Source organism: Choloepus didactylus, chromosome 20 (assembly GCF_015220235.1).
Source record: "Choloepus didactylus isolate mChoDid1 chromosome 20, mChoDid1.pri, whole genome shotgun sequence".
In the NCBI taxonomy this organism is placed as follows: Eukaryota; Metazoa; Chordata; class Mammalia; order Pilosa; family Megalonychidae; genus Choloepus; species Choloepus didactylus.
This window is the reverse complement of record NC_051326.1, coordinates 21994186-22018984: the sequence shown is the minus strand read 5'-3', so window position 1 is coordinate 22018984 and position 24799 is coordinate 21994186. Positions and strand designations below refer to the sequence as shown.

General features: G+C 35.9%; 1 protein-coding gene across 2 annotated transcripts in view; it reads left to right on the top strand.

Moving 5' to 3' along the window:
• Positions 1-24235, top strand: part of KAT6A (lysine acetyltransferase 6A) — a 155756-nt gene extending 131521 nt beyond the window's left edge. For both annotated transcript variants that reach the window (XM_037812517.1, XM_037812516.1), the window contains exons 10-18: positions 2827-2942; positions 7472-7613; positions 9175-9336; positions 10374-10467; positions 12761-12992; positions 13707-13914; positions 15152-15757; positions 18466-18778; positions 21275-24235. In XM_037812517.1, the coding sequence (XP_037668445.1) occupies positions 2827-2942; positions 7472-7613; positions 9175-9336; positions 10374-10467; positions 12761-12992; positions 13707-13914; positions 15152-15757; positions 18466-18778; positions 21275-23934 (4533 nt within the window). In that variant the 3' untranslated portion in view covers positions 23935-24235. The remainder of the gene's footprint in view (positions 1-2826; positions 2943-7471; positions 7614-9174; positions 9337-10373; positions 10468-12760; positions 12993-13706; positions 13915-15151; positions 15758-18465; positions 18779-21274) is intronic.
• The last annotated feature ends 564 nt before the right edge of the window (positions 24236-24799 follow it).

Below are 24799 nucleotides of genomic sequence, written 5' to 3'. Positions count from 1 at the left end.
GGAGGGTTTAAGCGGCAGAACTTGAGTTAAAATTTTTTAAAAAATGTCTTTTGTGCTCTTAATTATATTAGGTATCAGCTTTGGAAAGTTGCATTACATTTAAAAATAAAATGATCTAGCAAAGCTGACCTTGTAATTCAGATGTGACAGTTTGTTTTTGGCAAGAGCTGGGTTAACAGGTAGTTTAGGTGCAGCTGTTGTTTCCTCACTGTGTAGAGCCTTGTTAACTTCTAAACCTTAGGAAACGGAAACATGCATGCCCATGAGGCTTGCACAAGGGAGTTGAAGGTGGTGGAGGGGAGAGGTAGATAAGCGCATGTGCCAGAGCATTTCACTGTGCAAAAGGGTGAGGGTAGGTGTAGGCAGTGGGGATATCTGCTGTGAGTCTAGTTTTATACACTCTTGATTGCGGTGATGTGCAAACAGTTATACTGGAACTGGATATCCACTTTCACATCGGGTATCCACCTGGAAGAGCAACGGACAGGTGATGGGAATGCTCTCAAACAACAGACAGTGCCACAGCAGGTGCATGTTTTCAACTTTTGTGCTTTCTATTTTAACCTTACCTCAGGAAGTTAGATTTGATTTCTGATATCTGGTATTTTCTTGTACTGCTGTTCTGGTTACTTTGATCTACGTGGATAGATAAAATGATATTACTTTATGGATTAGAATAGTTCTTTTAGGAACGTAGTTTAAAGAATGGTCTCTTTACAACCTTTTTACAAAGATCTGTTTTGGTTTTGAGAAATGAAGATACCATATTTTAACCCTGTATTGTGTATTTCTTCATGGTTTTGCATTTAGAGGAGCCCCAGTACTCCTTGGTATCACAATATAATTTATCCAACTAATAGAAGATGTTTGCTTTTTTTCCCCAAAATATCTAAGGAAGAGGTTGAGGTTTTACCTGGCTGTATTCCAGTATGAAACCTGAGATAAATCCCTTGGCCTTTTATGTAAGGGAACCGTTAGAAAGACCGAGAGTTCTCAAGTGAGTTGTGTGAAGAGGCTTCATTCTTAAATGAATTTATATAAAAACAGTGAATCTTTTTATTGATCTTTCTAGTTTTGCTGTAAGGTGTGTGTGTGTATCTGTGTTGACTTTAACAAGGAACTTTGTATCATCTCTCAGCAGTCTTTTTTTTTTTTTTTAATCTTCATTTTATTGAGATATATTCACATACCACGCAGTCATACAAAACAAATCGTACTTTCAGTTGTTCACAGTACCATTACATAGTTGTACATTCATCACCTAAATCAATCCCTGACACCTTCATTAGCACACACACAAAAATAACAAAAATAATACTTAGAGTGAAAAAGAGCAATTGAAGTGAAAAAGAACACTGGGTACCTTTGTCTGTTTGTTTCCTTCCCCTATCTTTCTACTCATCCATCCATAAACTAGGCAAAGTGGAGTGTGGTCCTTATGGCTTTCCCAATCCCATTGTCACCCCTCATAAGCTACATTTTTATACAACTGTCTTCGAGATTCATGGGTTCTGGGTTGTAGTTTGATAGTTTCAGGTATCCACCACCAGCTACCCCAATTCTTTAGAACCTAAAAAGGGTTGTCTGAAGTGTGCGTTAAGAGTGCCCACCAGAGTGACCTCTCGGCTCCTTTTGGAATCTCTCTGCTACTGAAGCTTATTTCATTTCCTTTCACATCCCCCTTTTGGTCAAGAAGATGTTCTCTGTCCCACGATGCCAGGTCTACATTCCTCCCCGGGAGTCATATTCCACGTTGCCAGGGAGATTCACTCCCCTGGGTGTCTCTCAGCAGTCTTTTAAGCATAAAATTGAAGGATGGTTTCAGTTGTTTTTGATAAAAATATATTAATACTTGTATTTGATTAGTCTGATTTAGCTGTCTTTTTCTTAATTCAGTTAATATTTATAGAGCACCCATGCATATATATATATGTTAGTATATATGTACTTATGTATGAATGTGTTGCTATATTGATTGGAGAGCAAATCAAATTGCTCTTGAATTTAAAATTTTTAAATCTCATTTTGTTTTTAGCAATGACTTATATTTGAATTGTTGGAGTAGAAGTCAAAGCTAGTCTTAAAGGCTTTAAAAGGTATCATTTTTCTTGGATAAAGTAGTTCAGATTATTGCAGGGATGAGGGGCATAGGGATTGTTTTAATTATTAGCACAAGGTTTAAAAAAAGGGATAAAATGTTTAACAAAGGGGGGTTGTTTTTTTGTTTCGTTTTGTCAAATCTGTGCAGAACTACTAATGAAAGGAATGTTAGGGGTGGTGTGAAATGAATTGAAGACTCTTTCAATACTTGTTTTGTAATACTCTTTTTATATTGTTTTAAAATATCTACTCTCCTAAACCAGAAACATTCTTTTCTTACACAACATGTTCAGTAGGTCGTTTCCATTGTTGCCAGTTAAGGCAGTATATGTATGTTCTTGGCAAGCATACAGCAGCCTTTCTCCCGTTTTTAAAAACTGTCTTTCATTTTATCTCCCCAAATGCCAGCTGTTTCTCTTTTAAGTCAATAAGGGAGCGAATTTAGTTGAAGAAAATATTTGTAGTGTTATTTAAATATGGAAAATGCAGTGACACCAACTGCATTTGGTTCTGAGATTTACTAGCTTTTTTGTTCTTCATTTGGGTGCTCTATTTAAAGAATAATACAGCTTACTTCAAAACTTGTTAGCTTGTTCTTGGCTTTTTGGTTCTTCTGTAGAATCCTGAGAAAAAAGCATTTAGGTTCAGATTTTTGGAGGGGTGGTGGTATTTGTATCATTGTATTTAATTTAGCTAACTTTTGTGATGTATTTCTTGACTGCACAGAAAGTTGGAGTGACTGGTCCCCCTGATCCACAAGTCCGCTGTCCCTCTGTCATTGAGTTTGGGAAGTATGAAATTCATACCTGGTACTCCTCCCCATATCCACAAGAATACTCAAGGTATGTTTTGAGAGACCTTTTGCCTTCTGTTTTTAGCTTCACAGAACTCTAGGACTAGAAGAGACTTTGAGAATCTTTTAGTCCAGTTTATCTTTTTACATTTGAGGAAACTGGGGGCTTTTTAAAATCCATAATAGCAGCATGATTTGGCAGCCACTTTATCCCAGTTGGATTTGATTTTCTTTTCTGTAACCTGTCCAAAAGCTGTTGTTTAAAATTAGAAACCTGACACATGGGCAGAATGAAAAGGGAGTGCTTTTTCTTTAGAAGAATTTTGTCTTCATTCGTTACACTAAGAATTAAAAAAAAACTATCAGTGAAATTTCACTTGAGTAGTATTCGATTTAAATTCTTGAAATTTACAAACTTAACTATTCCATGTACCTGCTTAAGAGAGTTTGGGCTGTTTTACTTTTGGGTTCTTTAAAACTTGAGTTGGCTTTTGAAATATTTAGAGATCTTATCTTTTCTAAATAATAAAACTGTATCCTTAATTTTGTTCATGCCTACTTATTATTCTGTGCTAGATTATTATTAAAGATTTCTAAACAGTTTTTTAAAAATCCCAAATACTGAAGCTTGTGAGAATAGGACAGTTGGAGCAAACAAAAAAGGAAAGATCACAAGCTCTAAAATCTTTTGGGAAGTGAAATTAGGATTTAGAGAGTCTCCCATAATATCCAAATATTTGTATATATGTTGTATTTTAAGTGATCTTGCATCCCTGACTTTAAAAAACAACAACAAAACAACAACAGTGAAGCAGCAATACCACTTCATTTGGAGCAGTCTGATTAAATCTGAGACACTCTGAGTATAAACCAGAGTTTTAACCTTAAGTTTCTCCAACAGGGCCATGTATTGCTCACACATGACAGAGACAGGTTCACAGAGAACCCCTCTCTGCCATTAAATACATGACAAGATGGTCTGAAGGCAAGAGTAATTGTGATCATGGGATACCCTCCTCTCTTGTGCTTCTTAAAGCTTAGCTTTATGATACCCTCTTTGCTGTGAGCTCATATTGGCATCCTAGAGAGGCAGATTCCCCAGGTAATTGAGTAGCTTGGGTAGTTTCCTCTGCCTTTTGACCCTGTTCCTGACTTGATTTGATGCACTGATTATATATAGCCCTAGTTACTGATAAAGAAGCCAAACATAATCCATAGGTCTTTAGCTATTGAATGATGAGGTAAAATGGATCAAAGGAGAATAAAAATTATCAAAATAATCGTAAATAATAGCAGCTCAATTCATTGAGCTTGGCACTGAACTAAACATCTTTGGAACAATTCTGTGAGGTAGATATTCCTATCTTCATATGGACCAGGGCCCGGGAAGGTTAAGCAAACATTTTCATGACCATACAGCAGAATCGAGATTTTAACCCACTTCTCTCTTACCGTAAAGCCATAATCTTTAACCATTGTGTTTGTGCTACTCCATACAGCATCAGTATTTTGATTATTGTCACTTGACTTGTACCATAATCTTTAATATTTGTATAATTTTTGTTGGTATATTAAATTTTACCACAAGTCGACCTATTATAAAGTCTACACAAACTTCTCTCTTGGGCAATGGTTTGAAAGCCAGGAAGTTATTGTAGGAATTTCTGGGAAGAATATTTGTATCATCCTGGAAGGGAATCAATGCTCCAAAGCTGAAATAGCCATCATCCAGTCCTGAATTAACAGGCTGGGGTGTCAGCATAGTACAGACTTGAGAATAAACTAAGTATGGAGCTAATCCCCTAAGATGCAGCTGATTAAGTGACCATGCATCTATTTGATGGCCAAGGCCTAAGTGCTGTCAGGATGAAGATAACGAAAGGCAGCACCCTGAAGTATTCCCTAGGGCTGCGAGTAGTCATGATCTCTACAGCTACATTTCATTTCATGTGATCTAGTGTTCTTTCTATATGATACATTTTTCAACAAGAGGTCTATTGCTATTTGTACTATCCTAGAAGAAATGTTTTGTTTTTCTACCAGGAGTTTTATCAGATGATATCCTTCTGACTGTCATCCCAGTGGGCTTGATTATAATTAAATAAAATAAGAGACTTTTAAAATGCTTTCACCAAGAATTTGGTTGGAATAAAGTAGATCATAATGCTTACTTTTACTTTATCATTTTTCATGTAATGTTTGCTAAAGTTTGGTGTTTTTTGTTTTTTTTTTTAATTTTCAATAAAATCCTATACATTTTGCTGGTTCAAGGGAATAGCATCAACTCCTAATTTACCAGATAAGGAACTGGCAGTAATTTTCTCAGAGATTTCATTTCTTCTTGTAGTTTCTTGAGCAACTTGGTTACTATTAGAACTTTTAAAAAATTAGGTCTTCTCTCATAGACTTTAGAAAATAAATTTTACCTTATCTTTGTGTCTCTGTTTTGAGCCTTAAAGTTGAATTGGATGCTTTTAAAGTCAGCATTTATTTTTAACAACAGCCTGGAAAGCTTAGTGATCTGTCACTGGTTTTTTCTTTTTATTTCAAAAAGCACAGAATTATTTCTAGGTTTCTCAGATTCACATCATTGGGAATATTTAGGTGTAATATTTAGCCCTCAAAGTAAAGCTGTACGCAAGGATTCTTACTTCTCTATCTTCATGTTGCACCAAGTCAAAATTGCTCACTGAGAATTTAGCACAGGTAACTAAAGGTGAGTAGAATAGTTGGGGAGATAGTGCCATCCAATTCCATGTAAAAAAGGGAAAACTCATTTTTCTAGCTTCCTTTTAAGAAGAAATTACCCAAAATCTGCATATTCAGGAAGACAGTCTTGGCTTGTGGGTCAATTCTATAATCTGTAATGTCAATCATGATTTGTTTCATTCAGTACTTTGTTTTGGATTGATTTTTATACTAGCAGTAAAATTTCAGGTTGTATTGGTGAGGCTAAAATTAGAGATATGGGAAAACAATATTGTGTATTGTAGACATTTAGAAATATTATCCTAGTAGTTCCTTGGAAGCTTTTGGTGTGCTGAATGTCAGTTTTAAAAATATGATTGGAGATTGTATGAGAAGAATTAATATATATTGTGAATCTTCAAGGGCAAAGGAAAAGATCATGTGACCTCTCCTGTCCTTATTTGAACATGAAATTCTTAGGTCTAATGTTTCATAAATATACCTTGAGGAAGGCATTAGTAAAATAGTAAATGTTTTCAGATAAATGATAATTATGTTCAAAAGCCTGCTTCCAAAGTGAAACCTGAAAAAATAGTTTTCTTAAAAATTTAACAAATCAAACATTTCTGTATGTAAAAATACATGCATATGTTATTCTAGGGTAATTGCTGTCCAAATTGATAGCAACTAAATTAATGAAGTTTTAAAAGTTCCTTCCTCAGTACTTATTTATATGAGATAGGATACAGTACTTTATTTGGATTATGTTCTTTATTGGTTATCATCCAGTATTTTTCATGTGCATTTTAAATAATTATATCAGATGTCAGATGACCAAGGAATAACTAGTTTAGGATACAGGGAAGTCATTTCTGTGCTGAGGATGCAAGGGTTTTTAACAGAAGAGCCATATGGTTTTATGAAGTCAGACTAAAATATGTGTAAAAGCCACTGATTTTTAATTTAGATTATATTCCTTCTATTACCCTATGAATTGATCTACCCACTTTATTAATAGCCTAGCTCCTCCAGAAAGGGGCGGCATGAGAAAGAAGTTCTGTTATTATAGTAAGAATATTGAATAAATACAAATTAATAGTAGGGAACATCTGATAGAATAAGTTGCACTTTCATTTCACTTGTTGAATAATAGACCATTGAGTTGCAGGATTTAATATAGTGATTTTAACAGAGTGTGGAGGGATTGGGGAGAGTAGAGGTCACTCCCACTGGGTGGAAAGGTCAGAATTTCAGGGGTGGAAGAAAAGAAGTGTAGTATGGTATGTTCTAACTTGAAAAAATATTCAGTGTTATAATTTTATACTTAAAAACATATGCAAAGTCTGTTTTTACAATACACAGTGTATGTCCATTTTACTCAGCACTATATACCTAGTGTACCTAGCATAGGACCTGATAGACAGTACATAGTCAACAAATACTTGTGTGAAATTTATGAATGAATGAACAAATGAAAAAAGGAAGAATACATAGCTTGACAAAGTCTTTTTACTGATGCATTTTGAAGGCACTTTATTTTCTTATTGGAGATTCTCAAGGAGGAGAGAATATGAGACTTTCATGTTTGTCAAGAGGATAACTTTTAGAAAGACTGGGAAATATTAGTTTATTAGGAAGAGCACAGAATTGGGTGTCTTGACTTCTCACTCTTACAGCCTTACTGTTAATTAGTTGGATGCTGTTATCCAAATTATTCATCTTTAGGGTTTTTTATTTCTTCCTTTGAATAACTAATGTGGTTAATGATATATTCTCTTTCACTTTATATGGGCAGTTATGAGAGTCAAAAAAGATAATAGTTGTGAAAATAAAAAAAATACTATAAAATATAAAGCCCTGTCTTATTATTACAATTTTTTTTTTTTACAGGCTGCCTAAATTGTATCTTTGTGAATTCTGTCTAAAATACATGAAAAGTAGAACTATTCTACAGCAGCACATGAAGAAATGTGGTTGGTTCCATCCTCCTGCTAATGAGATTTACCGAAAGAACAATATTTCTGTCTTTGAGGTAAGGTAGAAGATGTTCAGCAGTAGTTGTCTTCCTATCCGTTTCAAATATAGTGTCACCTGCACTGCATCCAAATGTGCAATTTGATTGGGGGGTGGTGGACCTTATTTCACTATTGTTCACTCACTGTTGAGTCAGATAATTAATTTAGCTATATGAGATACAAAATTAAGCCAACCTAAATGGTACCAAGTTGGCAAGCTTGGTTTCCATGTAAATTATTCTGTATTATTGAATCAAAGACGTCAATTATAAGATGCCCAATTATTTTATGTACCACCTAGAAGGCAAGAGTGCTGCCAATAATATATATAATTTATTAACTCCATTTGATTATAAGATGCCAACTTCACATATGTTAAGAAGTAATAAACGTATGTCTTAGAATCTATGGAATATGGTGTTTAAATGAAAGGATATCTATTACTGCACATAAAAGTAGTATTTCTTAGAGATGTTTCTAGTAACTTTAGTAAATCTTATGTACTTTCCTGACTGCATGGTAATATGCTCTATCTGTGATTCTGTGTTGTTGTTAGTGGTGGTTTTTAATTCCTTGATCCTCACTTCTATGGTTTGAGTGCCAAGTATTAATGGAGTACTTGCCACCTGCTCAGTTTTGTTAAAGTACTCTAGTGATAGAATTTCAGATTGGCAGGACCCACTCAGTCTCTTACTTTTCTGGTCTGTCCTAAGACTTTGTTTTAGGTTGAGGTGCTCTTCACCCAAGGGGGTAGGGGATAGGGGAACTGGTATAAAATACTGTTTCAGAATACCCAAGAGTAAATAGCTGCTCAACTTAAGCATATGTAGGTATGTATATTAAAGAAGACATTAAATTATTTAAATTTTTGTGTTTTCAGTTGGTATGCCAGACAATGCCTTAGGGTTTAACGTAGGCATCCATTGGCATTTTCATAAAAGAGGAAGCTCCAGCAACTCCAACAACACAGGAGTGTCAGGAGCAATGTAGTGTAGCACTACTGATTTTGGCCAACCTGAGTCCCAGAAATATCTCATTTGCCAGATTGCTACCTAGGGAATCTGCTTGCTGCTTCTAATTGACAGTAGTTAACCACTCCTTCAAATAAAATTTATTTAGGATAAAGCTAATCATGGCATGACTACATTGCCTCAGGCTGTTGGCAGAGATTAGACAATAGCTATGCCTTGTTTTACCTAATAAATGTATTTTAGAAGAGATTTCATATACATCTTAGCTTTGTTGAATTAAATACTTTAAAAAATGAATCAGAATAGCTTGCCATCTGAAAGATTCCTTCAATTATAAAATCTTTTTATAGAACAAAAAGTGCTATTTTAAAAACAGGTCATCTCTTCCCTATCTAATTATTCATACTTTGTTGAAGAGCAGTATTTTATATATTTGGTTTTCTTAAAACAGTAGATACCATAATGCCTCCAAGTTCCAGTGTTTTGATCAACAACATTTTCTCTTAGGCTGGACTGTGGATACGCAGAAATGCTAGTTATTGGTATGTATAATTCTAGAACTAAAGAGACCTCCTATTGACTATTTTTGTTCTTTTTTTCCCTCTAGGTTGATGGGAATGTGAGTACCATTTATTGTCAGAACCTGTGTCTCTTGGCAAAGTTGTTTCTGGACCACAAAACACTCTATTATGACGTGGAGCCATTTCTTTTTTATGTACTAACACAGAATGATGTCAAGGGCTGCCACCTTGTTGGCTACTTTTCCAAAGTAAGTATGTCGGCTTAAACTGTGTTTGAATTCATATGGAAATCTGAAACAATCTTTGCTGGTTTTCACTAGGAGAAGAAGTACAGGATGCATCACCTTCTAGGTACCATTTAGCTTTTCAGAAAGAAATAGAAGGAAAATTCTGTAACTTACTTAGTGCTAGAAGGTGCCTAGTAACATTTAACAGACTCTATCCTCCTAGGAACATGAACTGCTGGTAATACTCAAGAGGAAAATTTTAAAATGACTTCTGTTCCCATGGTAATAGAAGATAGGACTTGAGAAATAAACAGTCATTACCCCTTTGAGTTCTTTCTCAGCTTAAATCTTCTCTTCCTAATTTGAAATTTAGGCATAATAAATAATAAGTCATTTTTTTTAAAAGGATATTTTCTCCTTAATCTTCCATTTGCGTGGGAAAAAAAGTTCCTTCCTAGTCAAGCAACGTAAAATATGTACTTTTATTTAAGCAAGGCGTGGTAAAATCTAAGTATATAAAAATATTTAAGTGGAAATTACTGGCTTCTAAATATATTGCCTAATTTGTAAAAATATATTTGTACCCAACATTTCAGGACTATTTTCTTGAAAGTTAGATACAATTGATTGCAGAATGGGACTGCCCTATGTATCAACAGAGTGGGAAATAAAGGAAACCTTGAAATACTTGATGAGCTTTCTCACTTCTAGAATTTCACATTGGCTCATCATTTGTAGTTTTGGAGGTTGGTTGGGACTTAGATTTCTCTGCTGATCTTGGGCATTCACATACTGTTTTTGAGTTGATGATTGTGTTGGATAGCATCATTTTCTTTTATATTTTAACTCTCCTGGGATGGTTGCTTTGTGAGTAATGGCAGTGGCTTAACATTGTCCTCTCTTCTCCCAATGGGGTATTTTTTCTTGATGTACATTACTATTCCCAAAGGACCAGGGCTGTGGTTTTGACTGTTAGTCTTTGTTTCTTAATAATTAGCATTACTATTCAGTCTTACCAGCTTGTTGTTTTAAAACTTGGCTTCTATTTTCTCCACCAGGAAAAGCACTGCCAACAGAAATACAATGTTTCCTGTATAATGATTCTTCCCCAATACCAGCGTAAGGGCTATGGCAGATTTCTCATCGATTTCAGTAAGGATTATATTAACAAAATTTCTCTTCTCTTCCTTTGAATCTTCTGCATGTGTTTTTTAAAGATTTGCAGATAATTTATTAGTTGCTGGTATCTTTTGTCCTGTTGCTATGTGACTTAAAACCTAAAGTCACTGATTCTTTTTTCCCCTTTTGGTTAGACATGAAACTTTTTTCCCCAGAGTTTACTTCTTTTTTTTTTTTTTTCCTTAGAAAAGTTGTAGGTTTACAGAAAAATCAAGCAGAAAATACAGAGTTCCCAGATATTGCCCCTATTATTAACACCTTGCATCATTGTGGTACATTTGTTACAGTTGGTGAAAGAATATTATTATAATTGTACTATTAATATGGTCTGTGGTTTACATTAGGATTGACTGCTTGTGTTGTACAACCTGTTTCTTTTTTTTCCTAATAACAAAAATACAATTTAAAATTTCCCCTTCTAACCACATTCAAATATATAATACAGTGCTGTTACATTCACAATATTGTGCTACCATCATCACTATCCATTACCCAAACTTTTCCATCATCCCAGACAGAAACTCTGTACCAATTAGACATCAATTCCCCATTCCCTACCCCACCCCACCCCCAATCCCTGGTATCCTGTATTCTTATTCTGACTCTATGAATTTGCTTATTCTGATTATGGACATTAAATATTTCTAAATAGCTAATATCAAATACCAGTTTCTATATGGTCTGCAATGAATGACTTTAGTTTCCTACTGTTAATTTACGATGAAACTAAGTTTTATCCAGTAATTCTGATAAAAATACTAAAAACATTGTGTAACTACTTAAATTAATGCTTAGAAGTACAGCACCTACCCTATTTTTGTTACCCAATTACCTGAGAAAATGTGTGCATTGTTTTTTAGTTAACAGCTCTATGTAGTGGTTAAAAGTATACAATGTACCTTTAAAAAATCTTTTAAAAATGAATGTTTCAAGAAATAATTTAATCTGAGTTAGAAAGTGAAAGCTAATGATTCTAAAGAGGTCCATTGTGGAACTTGCATTTTGTTTTACACATTGACATTCCTGCTTAGCAAGTTAGATGTATTTTGGCAATTCATTTCTTATTGATTGTAAAATAGTGATATTTGAGAAGATATTGTCCATAGATATTGCTATAAAATAATTATACTTAAGGCAACATATTCAGGAACGATAATTCAAACTAAGGATTTCAATTTGGACAATCCATCCAAATACCAGGTGATTATTTTGTGGTGCTGTTTTTGCCAGTGCTGGGAAGTTAATTCTCATATGGACCAATTAGGCTTATTCTATTTGATTTTAGACTGTACTCCTGGCCATATTTTATTGGGTATATGTGCCTTTGGTTATTTTGAACATTTTACTGGCATTTTTTGATTGGCAGTGGTAGGTAGAATGCAGATTATTTCCTTTACTATCAATATATTGTCTTGAGATAAGACTCATGATTGGACATGTTAAAAACCATTAAATAGCAAAGTTAGATGGAAAAATTACTTTATTGATGGTGATTAGTAATTTTTTTAAATATACAAGCCACAGTCTATGAATACAGTATTTTTTAAATTTACTTTTCATAGTGTAATATATTTTTCCACATTGCCAGTTCTTCTAGACTGCTTTTAAGTTTGTTTGTTTCATAAAAAGCTACATTTCTTCTGCCAGCTCCATTCTCAATGCTTTTCACTTGGAATGGATACCTTTCCTTTTCTGTTCTTGAGAATTATGCACTAGCCAAGAAGAAAGAGTAATACCATTGTATGCTCACAGTGACACACTCACATTGACATTCTTGTTTGCCAAGAATTAGGGTAATGGGTAATTGTAAGGAGAGTCTTGGCTGAAGTGAGCAATTGTCATCTAATTCACTCACAAAATAACCACAGTCTTAATACAATTACATAAAAACTGAAAGAACATTCTTTTGTATTTCTCAATTCAGAATTAGTTGTTGCCATCTAGTGGTCGAAATAAAACATGCAAGGTTTTTTACCCAATAGTTCTGTAATAGTATTGCCCTACTCTTATTTAATACACTCTTTTAATGTGAAATCTTACTTTTATAACAGCTTTATATTGTAAGTACGGTGATTTTTGTTAATTATAGACCAAGTAATACTAGCCTTGTGTCAATATATGCAAATAATGTAATCTGCCTGCAAATTTGTTTAAATGTAGTTTTGGGATTTTGTTCTTTTCCTTGAAGGAATTTACATTTGAAATTGTTGTTTTGGTGAGTCAGCCTTTTATTCGCTGACATATTTGTGATTTGTGATTTCTTTAGGTTATTTGTTATCAAAGCGTGAAGGCCAAGCAGGGTCTCCAGAGAAACCATTGTCTGATCTAGGTCGTCTTTCCTACATGGCTTATTGGAAAAGTGTAATATTGGAGTGCCTTTATCACCAAAATGACAGACAAATCAGCATTAAGAAGCTAAGCAAGTTGACTGGAATCTGCCCTCAAGACATTACTTCCACACTCCACCATTTACGAATGCTGGACTTCCGTAGTGACCAGTGAGTATTACATCCCTTTGTATTCCTTTGACAGATAATTAGGTGGAAGTTTTGGGGATCAGGCAGCCAAATTATTGATGAAAAGGCATTAAATAATATAAGTGGTATACTTGGTAATCCTGAGACATCATTTTCCTTTCTATGATATTTGATGTTATTGACCATATATATATTTTTATTCTGGTTTTCTTGCTAACTTTTGGATCTAAGCTACTGAATCTTTTATCTTATAATGTTGGGAGTTCCTTCACAATGCAAGAAGTAACAACTCTAGAAACAATGTCATTAAGTAAAATATGCCCATGATTGATTTCCATATAAATGATACAAACTATAATGATATAGTTTCAAAAGAATGGCCACTTTTCCTTGACTAGACTGGTTTGGGAAAGGCCAAAAATAAAGGGGGTATTTGAGCTTGAGAGGTGGAGATTAGGAGAGAGGAGCATGTAGGAGATCCCAGAGGTGGGAAGTATGAAACAGTAAGTGACTAAAATAACATAAACCATTGCTACAGTTGAGTGTGAAGTATTTACCCAACTTCATATTCCTTAGCTGTCTCATGTGGTAGCCTGTTTCCTTATTTCATCTTCCTAGGCAGGCTATTTTTGAAGTATTTATCATAATCTCCAGGGTTTCCTGGGTTTATATATCCATATTCATTGTCATGTGCACCTTATACATCGATTGCTATAAACTTTTCTCTGGTTCCAGATTTGTGATTATCCGCCGGGAAAAGCTTATCCAGGATCACATGGCAAAGCTTCAGCTGAATTTGCGACCTGTAGACGTAGATCCAGAATGTTTGCGCTGGACTCCTGTTATAGTCTCCAATTCGGTTGTCTCAGAGGAGGAAGACGAGGAGGCTGAGGATGGAGAAAATGAAGAGCTACAGTGCCAAGAAAGAGAATTAGAGACTAATGTAAGAATACGAATAGTCTCTTTATTTTTGATGACAAAAGATATGTTTTTATTTTTGATGAGTATTTGTGATATGTATTGTGGTAGCTCACCAACAAAGTAAATTCACACTAGAATTTCAGAGTTAATTTCAGTGTTAGACAATTCAAGAATACTGGGTCTTATTTACTTTGTGTATTTTGGGGCCTTGGATCATTAGGAAAACATCAAATTTGTTGTAATGTGTTACTTATGGCTAAAAAAAAAATATTTCTTACCCGAGTGCTGATGAGCAGCAAAATTTTAAGCTGTATAGTAATTAAGGAATCTGAATTGAATTTAATTTCTGACAATTGTTAAAAATGAATGAAGGTGAATTTTCCTTAAATAACATTAAGGAAATAATGTAAACATTATTGTATGTATGTTTCCTAATAAAGTACTAAATAGTTCAGTGGCTTTACAAATGTCTTTAGCTGTTATAAAGTGTCAATGAGGGACTGTACTTCATTGTGTCATTTCAATATTATTCTTTATGTAATGCATCTCTGTCTTGATTCTTTTTTTTTTCCTTAAGCAGTCCTATTTTAAAATCTATGTCCTCCTTTGATGAACATAAAAAAGCTTATGTCCCCCTTTAGTGTAATTGAAACTTTAATTTTCAAAATTAAATTAAGCATTCAAAATAAAAATAAAAACAATTATGGAAATTTTCTTTCCTTTTTCTCAAATACCCCTCTTCCTTTTCCCCATCCCCAAGGCCCTTTTTTGAGGTCATTCCATCTCCTCTCTCTTTATAAATTTTTGTTTCTGAGAAATTTGGAAAACTATCTCATTTAACATTTATAATAACCATAAATTTGCTTTATTTATTGAAGGCAGTATTGTATAGTGGTGAAGAGCATGAGCTTTTGATTCAGACTATGTGCATTTGTAGCCTAACTTCTTCTTCATTGACTATTGCGTGACCTTGGGCCAGCGTACTTAATTTTTTGTGCTTCATTTACCTCATTGATAAAATGGGGGTATAATGTTAATATCTTATACTATTATGAGGATTAAATGAATAATAGATGTAAAGCATTTTAAATAGTGCCTAATACATAGGAAATATTCATGTTAGCTATTAAATAATTAAAATTTTTCTTTTTAAAAACGGTTTCCTTTTTTTTCCTCAGTATTTGAAAGAGTTAGAATGGGTAGATGTAACCAGTTAAGACTCAAAAATTAACCAACATCATTTTATTTTCTGAAATCAGGTGGATAAGTCTGTGTCTCAGGAGAACAAAGAACAAGATTCTTATTCTTCGATAGAAAGTGAAAAGAAACCTGAAGTTATAGCTCCAGCCAGTTCTACACGTTTGAACAAGCAAGCCATTGCCCATGATAATCTTCCTGCAAATAGTCAGCCGTCTCGGAGAGGCCGCTGGACGAGGAAGAATAGAAAAACCCAGGAACGCTATGGTGATAAAGATTCTAAACTGCTCTTGGAAGAAGCATCATCAGCTCCTCAAGAACAATATGGAGAATGTGAGGAAAAGTCGGAAACCTCCCGAGAACAATACACTGAAAGTGAGGAGCCGTTAGCAGCCTCTCAGGAGCAGCCAAACCAGGATGGGAAACCAGACGTCCCCAAAAGAAGACTAAGTGAAGGGGTTGAGCTCTGGCGAAGACAGCTAAAGAAAAGCCCTGAGGCTCTTAAGTGCAGATTACCAGAAGGAAATGATAGACTTCCTCGTCGCTATAGTGATGGTGACAGGGCTCTCCTCAGGGGCTTCAGTGAGAGCAGTGAGGACGAGGAAGAGCCAGAAAGCCCTGGGTCCAGCTCGCCACCTATTCTCACAAAGCCCACGTTGAAGCGAAAGGTATGGTGTTTCTGTCACATGCCTTTCCATCCAGTTGCTGCTTAGAACTCTTAGAACTGAAAGAGTAAAACAAGAAATTCTTAATGTGTTATTTTTTTAAACTTTAAGGCTCAATACATTGTGACTTTTGATCTTCCCAGGGAACATTTGAAATTTTTACATGACTTCGTTGATTTCATTGGATTAACTTAAAAATAATAACTTTATTTAAGGGTTGACAAACTGTTTTTCAGTCTGCTGGTATGAAGTACAGTACAGTTTAGAAGTGTTTATATTTGAAAAGGAGAATAAAATATTACACAGGTAACTGGAAAGTAGACATAGTGGTGCCTTATATTGGAGCACTTGCAGTAAAGCCACTCTTCTAATTTTTGGGTGGCCTTATTTTCCTTTGTACTCTCTAATCACCACCCCACCCCCCAAGTCCCTCAAGTGATTTTATTTTGTTTTAAAAATATTTTTCTAAACTTTTATTTCATGATCTTGCAAAGTTTGAGGGGTAGCCAATTTCTTAATAAATGCTGTGTGAGGATAATAATTAAATTCTGTTAAACGACACACCAGGAAAATCGTAGGCTATGGAGTGAACCTGAAGCATTGCCACAAGCCAGTCAGACTGAAGTATGATAGTTCCCCGGATGAGCTATTGTATAGTAGTGGATGGACAACTTTAATCCAAAACATCAAAATCATTTTTGCTTAGCAGAGCCTTTAGAAAAAAAAAAAAGAGAGAGCCACCATTTAAAAAAATAAAAATAAAGCTTTTTGTTCTGGAACAGTTTTATATTAACAGACTTATCATAAAGATAGTACAGAGAGTTCTCAAATATCCCACACCCAGTTTCCCCTGTTAACGTCCTATAGCTTACATTGGTATAGTACATTTGCCAAAATTGATGAGCCAGTACTGTTACATTATTTTTAACTGGAGTTCATACTTTATTTACATTTCCTTAGTTTTCTCCTAATGTCCTTCTCCTGTTCCAGGATCCTATCCAGGATACCACATTACATTTAATAGTCATGTCTCTGTAGGCTCCTCTAGATTATGACACATTCTCCGACTTCCCTTATTTTCAGTGACATTGACACTTTGAGGATTACTAGTCAGATATTATATAGAACGTCCCTCATGATATTAAACAGGAGTAATGTGATTTGGGGAAGAAGACCACAGAGGTGAAGTGCCATTCTCTTCACATCTTATTAAGAGTATTTATTATCAATATGACTTATCACTGTTGATGTTAACATTAATCACCCAGCTTGAGGTAGTTTGTCAGGTTTCACCACTGTAAGTTACTCTTTTTCCCCCTTTCCATACTGTATTCCTTAGAAAGAAGTCACTATGCATAGCCCACACTTACGGTATGGGAGTTATGTTCTTTCTCCTTAGCTGCAGAGTATCTGCATAAATTATTTGGAATTCTGCACAGATTTGTCTCCCGCACTTATTTATTCAGTCATTTATTTATGTCAGTATGGACCCAAATACTTATTTACTTTATACTTTGAGGTATAATCCAGTATTACTACTTTGTTTAATTTGTTCCATGTTTAGCCATTGGGAGCTCTTTCTTTCAGTTTCACTTCTATGCCCCTTTAATCAGCCCTTGACAGTGTGGGAATTTGTTTTAATTTGTTTTAAGCAGTTTCTTACCTTCAGCCCTACAAAGATGCTCCAAGTTCATCTTGTATATTTCCTGCCCCTGTCCTAGAATTAGCCATTTCTTCGTGGGGCAGGGCCATTTTTAACCTAATTTGAGAGGTGTATTACCAACTAGAAGGACCAGTAAACTTGGAATAAAGAAAAACTGAACACTGGCTAACTCTGCTATTCATTGCATGACTTGGAGAGTGGTGTATCAATTAAACAAATTTTCCTATTTCCCTGTGTTAAAAAAAAATTGTAACTGGCAATGAAATCATGTGCAGAGTACTTTGAAATTCTTAAAAAAATCCACCTGACTGGGAGTCAGGAGACCTGTATTTTATAACTATTTCTACTGTTGGTTGGGTGTGTGGCCGTGAGCAAGTCATGTAACCCTTCTGGCCACTATAAAAAGAGGGGATTTGATTAGCCAATCTTTGGCATGCCTTATTTACTATTTTGTGATGAAATTTTATTGCAGTTGTGCTTAGTGTGCCAAAGTCTGAAAACAGATTCAGTTTACTTTTGAAACACTTCATTAACACCAAGTAAATACATTTCAGCTTCATAATTCTACATTTCACTATAACTTTTTATGGATAGTTTATGAAAATGGCATGTAGTTTTACTGATATTTTGATAACCCTTATAATAGTAGTGCTGTTAGACAAAGTTTTTTTATTCCTTCTTTCTCTAGAGGAAAAGAGAACTTAAGGAACTAGCCTCTGGGTCATTTCAGTATTGAAATAGGCAAGAAATAGGTATCTCCTACTCCGTGGGGTGTTAAAAATTTAACTGAATTATGATATCTGGTCTTTGAACATGCCTGCCTAAATCTTTTTCAAAGTTGTATTTAATTATCCACCATCTTTGTACCCATGATACTTTATGTATAGTGTCTTTCCACAGTATCTTGAAAGGATATGCAAAACATCTTTTGGGAACAGTGTTTCATTTTATATATACTAATTCCATTAGGTTTAAAAACTTGTTTCATGTTATTAAAAGAAATGATAGTGTCTGTTACTGTAAATAAAATACTTTCTGTTTTAAATAGAAACCAATTCTTCATCGAAAAAGGAGAGTCCGAAAGCGCAAACACCACAATAGCAGTGTGGTCACAGAAACTATTTCTGAGACAACAGAGGTGTTAGATGAACCTTTTGAAGACTCTGACTCTGAGAGGCCAATGCCAAGATTAGAACCCACTTTCGAGATTGATGAAGAAGAGGAGGAAGAAGATGAAAATGAACTCTTCCCTAGAGGATACTTCCATCGCTTGTCCTCACAGGATGTTCTCAGGTGTCAGTCCTCTTCTAAAAGAAAGTCTAAAGATGAAGAAGAAGATGAGGAGTCAGATGATGCTGATGGTATGTTTTACAGAACTGTTACTTATTGCAGCCTTATTGCCTTAAAGATAGAGCAGTAATAGCTATAAACTCTTCAATAAAAGTACTGAGAAACTAGCATAACCTACTAACCCAAGTTGTATCAAGTATATTCATCCTCATTTTCCCATTTAGCCCTCTGTCTTTTTAAAATCCTTCTTAGTTAGTTTCTTCTTCAACTCAGGATCTATTTTTGCCTTTGCAGAACATATTTTACTGTTCGGAAATTGTTCTTTTTTACTTACTCCCTTCTTAGACATTTATCTGGATCTTTAGATGAGTGGATTGGATTTGGCATCAACCCTTTAATAGACTGTACACCCAATGGACTGTCTGTTTTGCTAATTGCTGTGTGCAGAGTTGTTAGAATTAGGTCCTCAATAAATATTGTTAAATAAATACTAAGAAGACAGTTCTTAAATAAGAACAGATTCATGTAAATTGGAACTTGCCTCAAATCTGTTCCACCAGGAATATTTCCTGAATCGTCTCTGTGGGTTACCCAATTAGTAATAAATTTCAAATAAAGTTGCTAACAATTACCTCATAATAAGTTAAATTTTATGGTAGTAGATTAAAATCCAGTTATTTATTTTTTTTATAATGACCTTGTCATTTTCTCTTTAGAGATTAGGAAACTGGGGCTTATATATACATACATATATATTTGAGCTAGGTCAAAAAAACCTTTTGCATCCTAAACCAAAGTTTTTGCCAATGTGTCAATTCTACCTGCATCTGCATTGTGTTTACCTTGTGTGAGATCAAATGGAGCCTCTTTCTTTTACTTTTCTGGATGAATGTGGTGAACTCTAGTCATCCTTCTTGGCATAAAAACCAAAAGCTTTTGCGCATTAGTTAGTTGAGTTTTTTATTCTCCTTCTTAATATAATTTTACTAGGTTTCAAGTCTAGTAGATAACTTGTATTTTCTCCATTCTCATGTTTTTTAAATAAACAATACTTTTAATATAGTGGTAGATAAATGGCTGTCTTCTTTGCATTATTGTGAGCTCTTTTCCAAATTGGAATTATGTCATGTATTGAGGTATATAACTGGAAAACTAAAATTTTATTTTGTAAATTTGGCACTTTATTAATTGTCATGGATCATTGTACTCTAAATTAATATCTCCTATTTAAATTCTTGTTGGTTTGTACAAATTTTCTTGGATACAGCCATTTCTTTTATTTACTTTCAAGTTATTACTACTAACTATACCTTTTTAGATATCCTCCAAAAATTCTGTTCTTGCTTTGATGCTTATATCCTTTAAAAGTTAATGGGGAGAAAAATAATGCTACTATATTTATTCCTAACAAACTGTTGCCATGGGTGGTTTGACATCTTCTTCAGGTCAGTATTTGTTTAGTCCTAAATGCCTTGCAGCACTTTTCCCATATAAACACAACATTGAGTGCTTATTCAGATAAGATTGCTCAATGATGAACTGGAGTAATTGGCTCATGAAACTATCTGAAGTAATGAGTTGGTAAACTAAGGAAAAGAGAAATAATATATGGTGTAAACAGTAAAAAAAGAAAAAAAGAAAGAATGAACTGATTTGTAACTTACACATTAAAGACAACTTGAAAAGAGTACTATTTACTACTGTTATACTACTTATTATTTGCATAGTAAAATTAAAAATGTGACTGTCAGAAAAGATAACTTCCATTTCTTTTTCTAAGAAATACAAGACGCACGTAATAGTTTAGCTCTTCTGTAATATTCCTAAGTTCTTAATAAATTCATTATTTTTTGTTGTGTACTATGAAATAAAATCAGAAAATGTTAAGCTCTAACACTGAATCCCAGAGAAACTGAGTCCTTTTCAGTTCATAGGACTGGTAAATAGCTGCTATGCCTTAAAGTAGTGTACATGTTGAATCCTTTAGAAGAGGATGTTTGGGGCCTCCATTAAAGAAATGAGCTCTAAGGAAAAGTGGTTCTGTAGTTTTTACTCTGTGTCCCTAATCATGGTATGAGCTTTATTCATCTATAATTTTAATATGAAAAATGAAAATGATTATTGCAGTTTTTATTATTATAATTTTATATTATATTGTTTTTATATACACCTCTTCTTGATATTTAACTATATGGAACACTTACTGTGTGCCCAGTGCTTTATATTCATTACCTTAATTTAATCCTCTTAGTGTGCCTGTACTCTCCATTTTTTAGATAAGGAAGCTGAAACTTAAAATAATTTCCCAAGACCACATAGAACTCATTTAAACTATTGGATGGTAACAGAGCTAAGGTTCTTTTGTTGTTCCGCCATTTCACTGTGTGACTTTAGAGGACCTCATTAATTAGGTTTATCATTTAGATTCCTTAACTTTAAAATGAAGTTAATCAGGAATTTATGATGATTAATAAAATCATTTCTGTTGTACATGCTGAGCTCAGAAAAAGGCTCTAGAAAACATAAGGTCTAATAAACTTTATTTTTTTTTTATCCCTCCCATATAGACACTCCTATCCTCAAGCCAGTATCTCTCTTACGAAAATGTGATGTGAAGGATTCTCCACTTGAGCCAGATACATCCACACCTATGAAAAAGAAAAAGGGATGGCCAAAAGGCAAGAGCCGCAAACCAGTCCACTGGAAGAAAAGACCTGGTCGCAAGCCAGGATTTAAGTTGAATCGGGAAATGATACCAGTTTCCACTCAAGAATGCATTGTCGAGCCCATTGTCCCTATTTCTAAAGCTGGACGTAAACCCAGAATTCAAGAGAATGAAGAAACTTTTGAACCAAAAGAAGATTTGCCCTTAACCGAAGAAAGAAAGGAAGAAGAGATGCCTGTGGAAGCAGAAGAGGTTGAAGAGGGAGAAGAAGAGGATACAACCAGCAGTGAAGTTAGAGCAGCTTCTCCAGTGGAGAGCAGCAATAGTCCTGAGACAGAAACTAAGGAGCCTGAGGGGGAGGAGGAAGAAGAGAAACCCCGGATTTTAGAAGAGCAGAGGCACTCAGAGGAAGAGCAGCAAGAACTGGAAGAACAGGAGCAAGAGGAAGAAGATGAAGTGGCCATGGAGACAAACCAGAATGAAGATCATGATGCAGATGATGAAGATGATGGTCATCTGGAATCTACAAAGAAGAAAGAGCTAGTAGAGCAGCCAGTTAGAGAAGATGTCAAGGAGGATCCTGGTGGCCAGGAGTCTTTTTTAGATACTAATATGCAGAGTAGTCGGGAGAATATAAAGGATAAAGATGAAACAGAACCAGATTCTGAAGAGGAACAAGCTTCCCATGAAACATCAGTGGTATCAGAGCATATGCCAGGGTCTGAGGATGATCATGAAGAAGATTCAAACACTAAAGAATTAATTGAATTAAAAGAGGAAGAAGAGATTCCTCATAGTGAACTAGATTTGGAAACAGTGCAAGCAGTGCAGTCCTTGACTCAAGAAGAAAGCAATGAGCAAGAGGGAGCCTACCAGGACTGTGAAGAAACTCTTGCAGCTTGTCAGACCCTGCAGAGTTACACCCAGACCGATGAAGACCCTCAGATTTCAATGGTCGAAGACTGCCATGCCTCAGAACATAATAGCCCAATATCCTCTGCTCAGTCTCATCCCAGCCAGTCAGTCCGTTCTGTCAGTAGTCCCAATGTGCCTGCCCTTGAGAGTGGTTACACCCAGATCAGCCCGGAGCAAGGATCCCTGTCCGCACCCTCTATGCAGAACATGGAGACCAGCCCCATGATGGATGTGCCTTCCGTATCAGACCACTCTCAGCAGGTGGTGGACAGCGGCTTCAGTGACCTGGGCAGCATTGAGAGCACCACAGAAAACTATGAGAACCCTAGCAGTTATGATTCCACAATGGGGGGCAGCATTTGTGGGAATAACTCTTCTCAGAACAGCTGCTCCTATGGGGGGTTGTCATCCTCCAGTAGCCTCACCCAGAACAGTTGTGTTGTCACTCAGCAAATGGCAAACATGGGCAACAGCTGCAGCATGATGCAGCAGAACAATGTCCAGCCTGCTGCCAACTGCAACATCAAGTCACCTCAGAGTTGCGTGGTGGAGAGGCCTCCAAGTAACCAGCAGCAGCAGCCGCCGCCGCCGCCATCGCAGCAGCAACAGCAGCAACAGCAGCAGCAGCAGCAGCAGCAACCAGCACCACAGCCTCCACCACCCCAGCAACAGCAGCAGCAGCAACCTCAGCCCCAGCAGCCTCAACCTCCACCCCCACCCCAGCAGCAGCCCCCCCTGTCACAGTGTAGTATGAATAACAGTTTTACTCCAGCGCCTATGATCATGGAGATACCGGAATCTGGAAGCACTGGGAACATAAGTATCTATGAGAGGATTCCAGGGGATTTTGGTGCCGGCAGCTACTCTCAACCATCAGCCACCTTCAGTCTAGCCAAGTTGCAACAACTGACTAACACCATTATGGACCCTCATGCCATGCCTTATAGCCATTCTCCTGCTGTGACTTCCTATGCAACCAGTGTTTCTTTGTCTAATACGGGACTGGCTCAGCTAGCTCCATCTCATCCATTAGCTGGGACCCCACAAGCACAAGCCACCATGACACCGCCTCCAAACTTGGCGTCCACCACCATGAACCTCACATCACCTCTGCTACAGTGCAACATGTCTGCCACCAACACTGGCATTCCTCACACTCAGAGGTTGCAAGGGCAAATGCCAGTCAAGGGGCACATTTCCATCCGCTCCAAATCTGCGCCACTGCCCTCTGCAGCTGCTCACCAGCAGCAGCTGTATGGCCGGAGCCCACCAGCGGTTGCCATGCAGGCTGGCCCTCGTGCATTGGCTGTTCAGCGTGGCATGAATATGGGGGTTAATTTGATGCCAACCCCTGCCTATAATGTCAATTCCATGAATATGAACACTTTGAATGCCATGAACAGCTATCGAATGACACAGCCCATGATGAACAGCAGTTACCATAGTAACCCTGCCTACATGAACCAGACAGCACAGTATCCTATGCAGATGCAGATGGGAATGATGGGAAGCCAGGCCTATACCCAGCAGCCTATGCAGCCAAACCCTCATGGAAACATGATGTACACTGGCCCCTCCCATCACAGCTACATGAATGCTGCTGGCGTGCCCAAGCAGTCACTCAATGGACCTTACATGAGAAGATGAGCAAGAAGAACTTGCAGTTAAAAACTTAAATATATATAAATAAAGGAAACTTTTATACTGACAAACCAGAGAAAAATGGACCTTTTTTCCAGTTAAAATATTGCTGTAGATTTAGAGGAATTTTTCTTTGGTTTATTTTCTTTTTTAGACAACCCGGTCTTTTTTTGGGTTCATTTTGTTCTGGGTTTTGGTTTTCTTCACAATCTTGAAACATTTTACAATAGAACTCATCTGAAAATGGATTTGGGGATAGGGGAAACATGCACAAAATCTTTTCATAATTAAAAAGAGCCTTACTTTCTTTACACACCACATGGACAGAATTTGTGTAAAAGTGAATTACCTTTGTTTTATTTTAAAATGTATGTTTCTCCCTCACTGTTTGCAGCTCCCAGTGTTGTCATTTTAAAATGTTATATATACATCTCGAGGGTTAACCAGACCCTTTCCTCCAAACCCAACCTTTCATTTCCTACTTCATTCCAGCAGGAGGCACTTACGGGAGACTCGGACGGGGACATGGAGAACAACCCAAGCTCCTTAAACTTATTATTATTGTTAATATTATTATTATTATTATTAATAAAGTGAGGCAGGAAAATGCTTCTCCTTTTAAAATCCCCTCCACTCCCTATACATACACACCTCTTGAAACCTTTCCCCAAGAATGTTTCTTTATAGATGGACTTCATTGAAATGTTTGTTTTTCTTAAATCAAGTGTAATATAATTTTTTTAAAAACTATTCCCACTCAGCACTCAGAGACACAAAAATACTGTAAGTCTCAACAGCAGAATCTCAGAGGAAAGCTGTTTGCAATCCTAATCCAGCCTTTGGAGGAATAGAGATGGTCAGTTAGCAATCA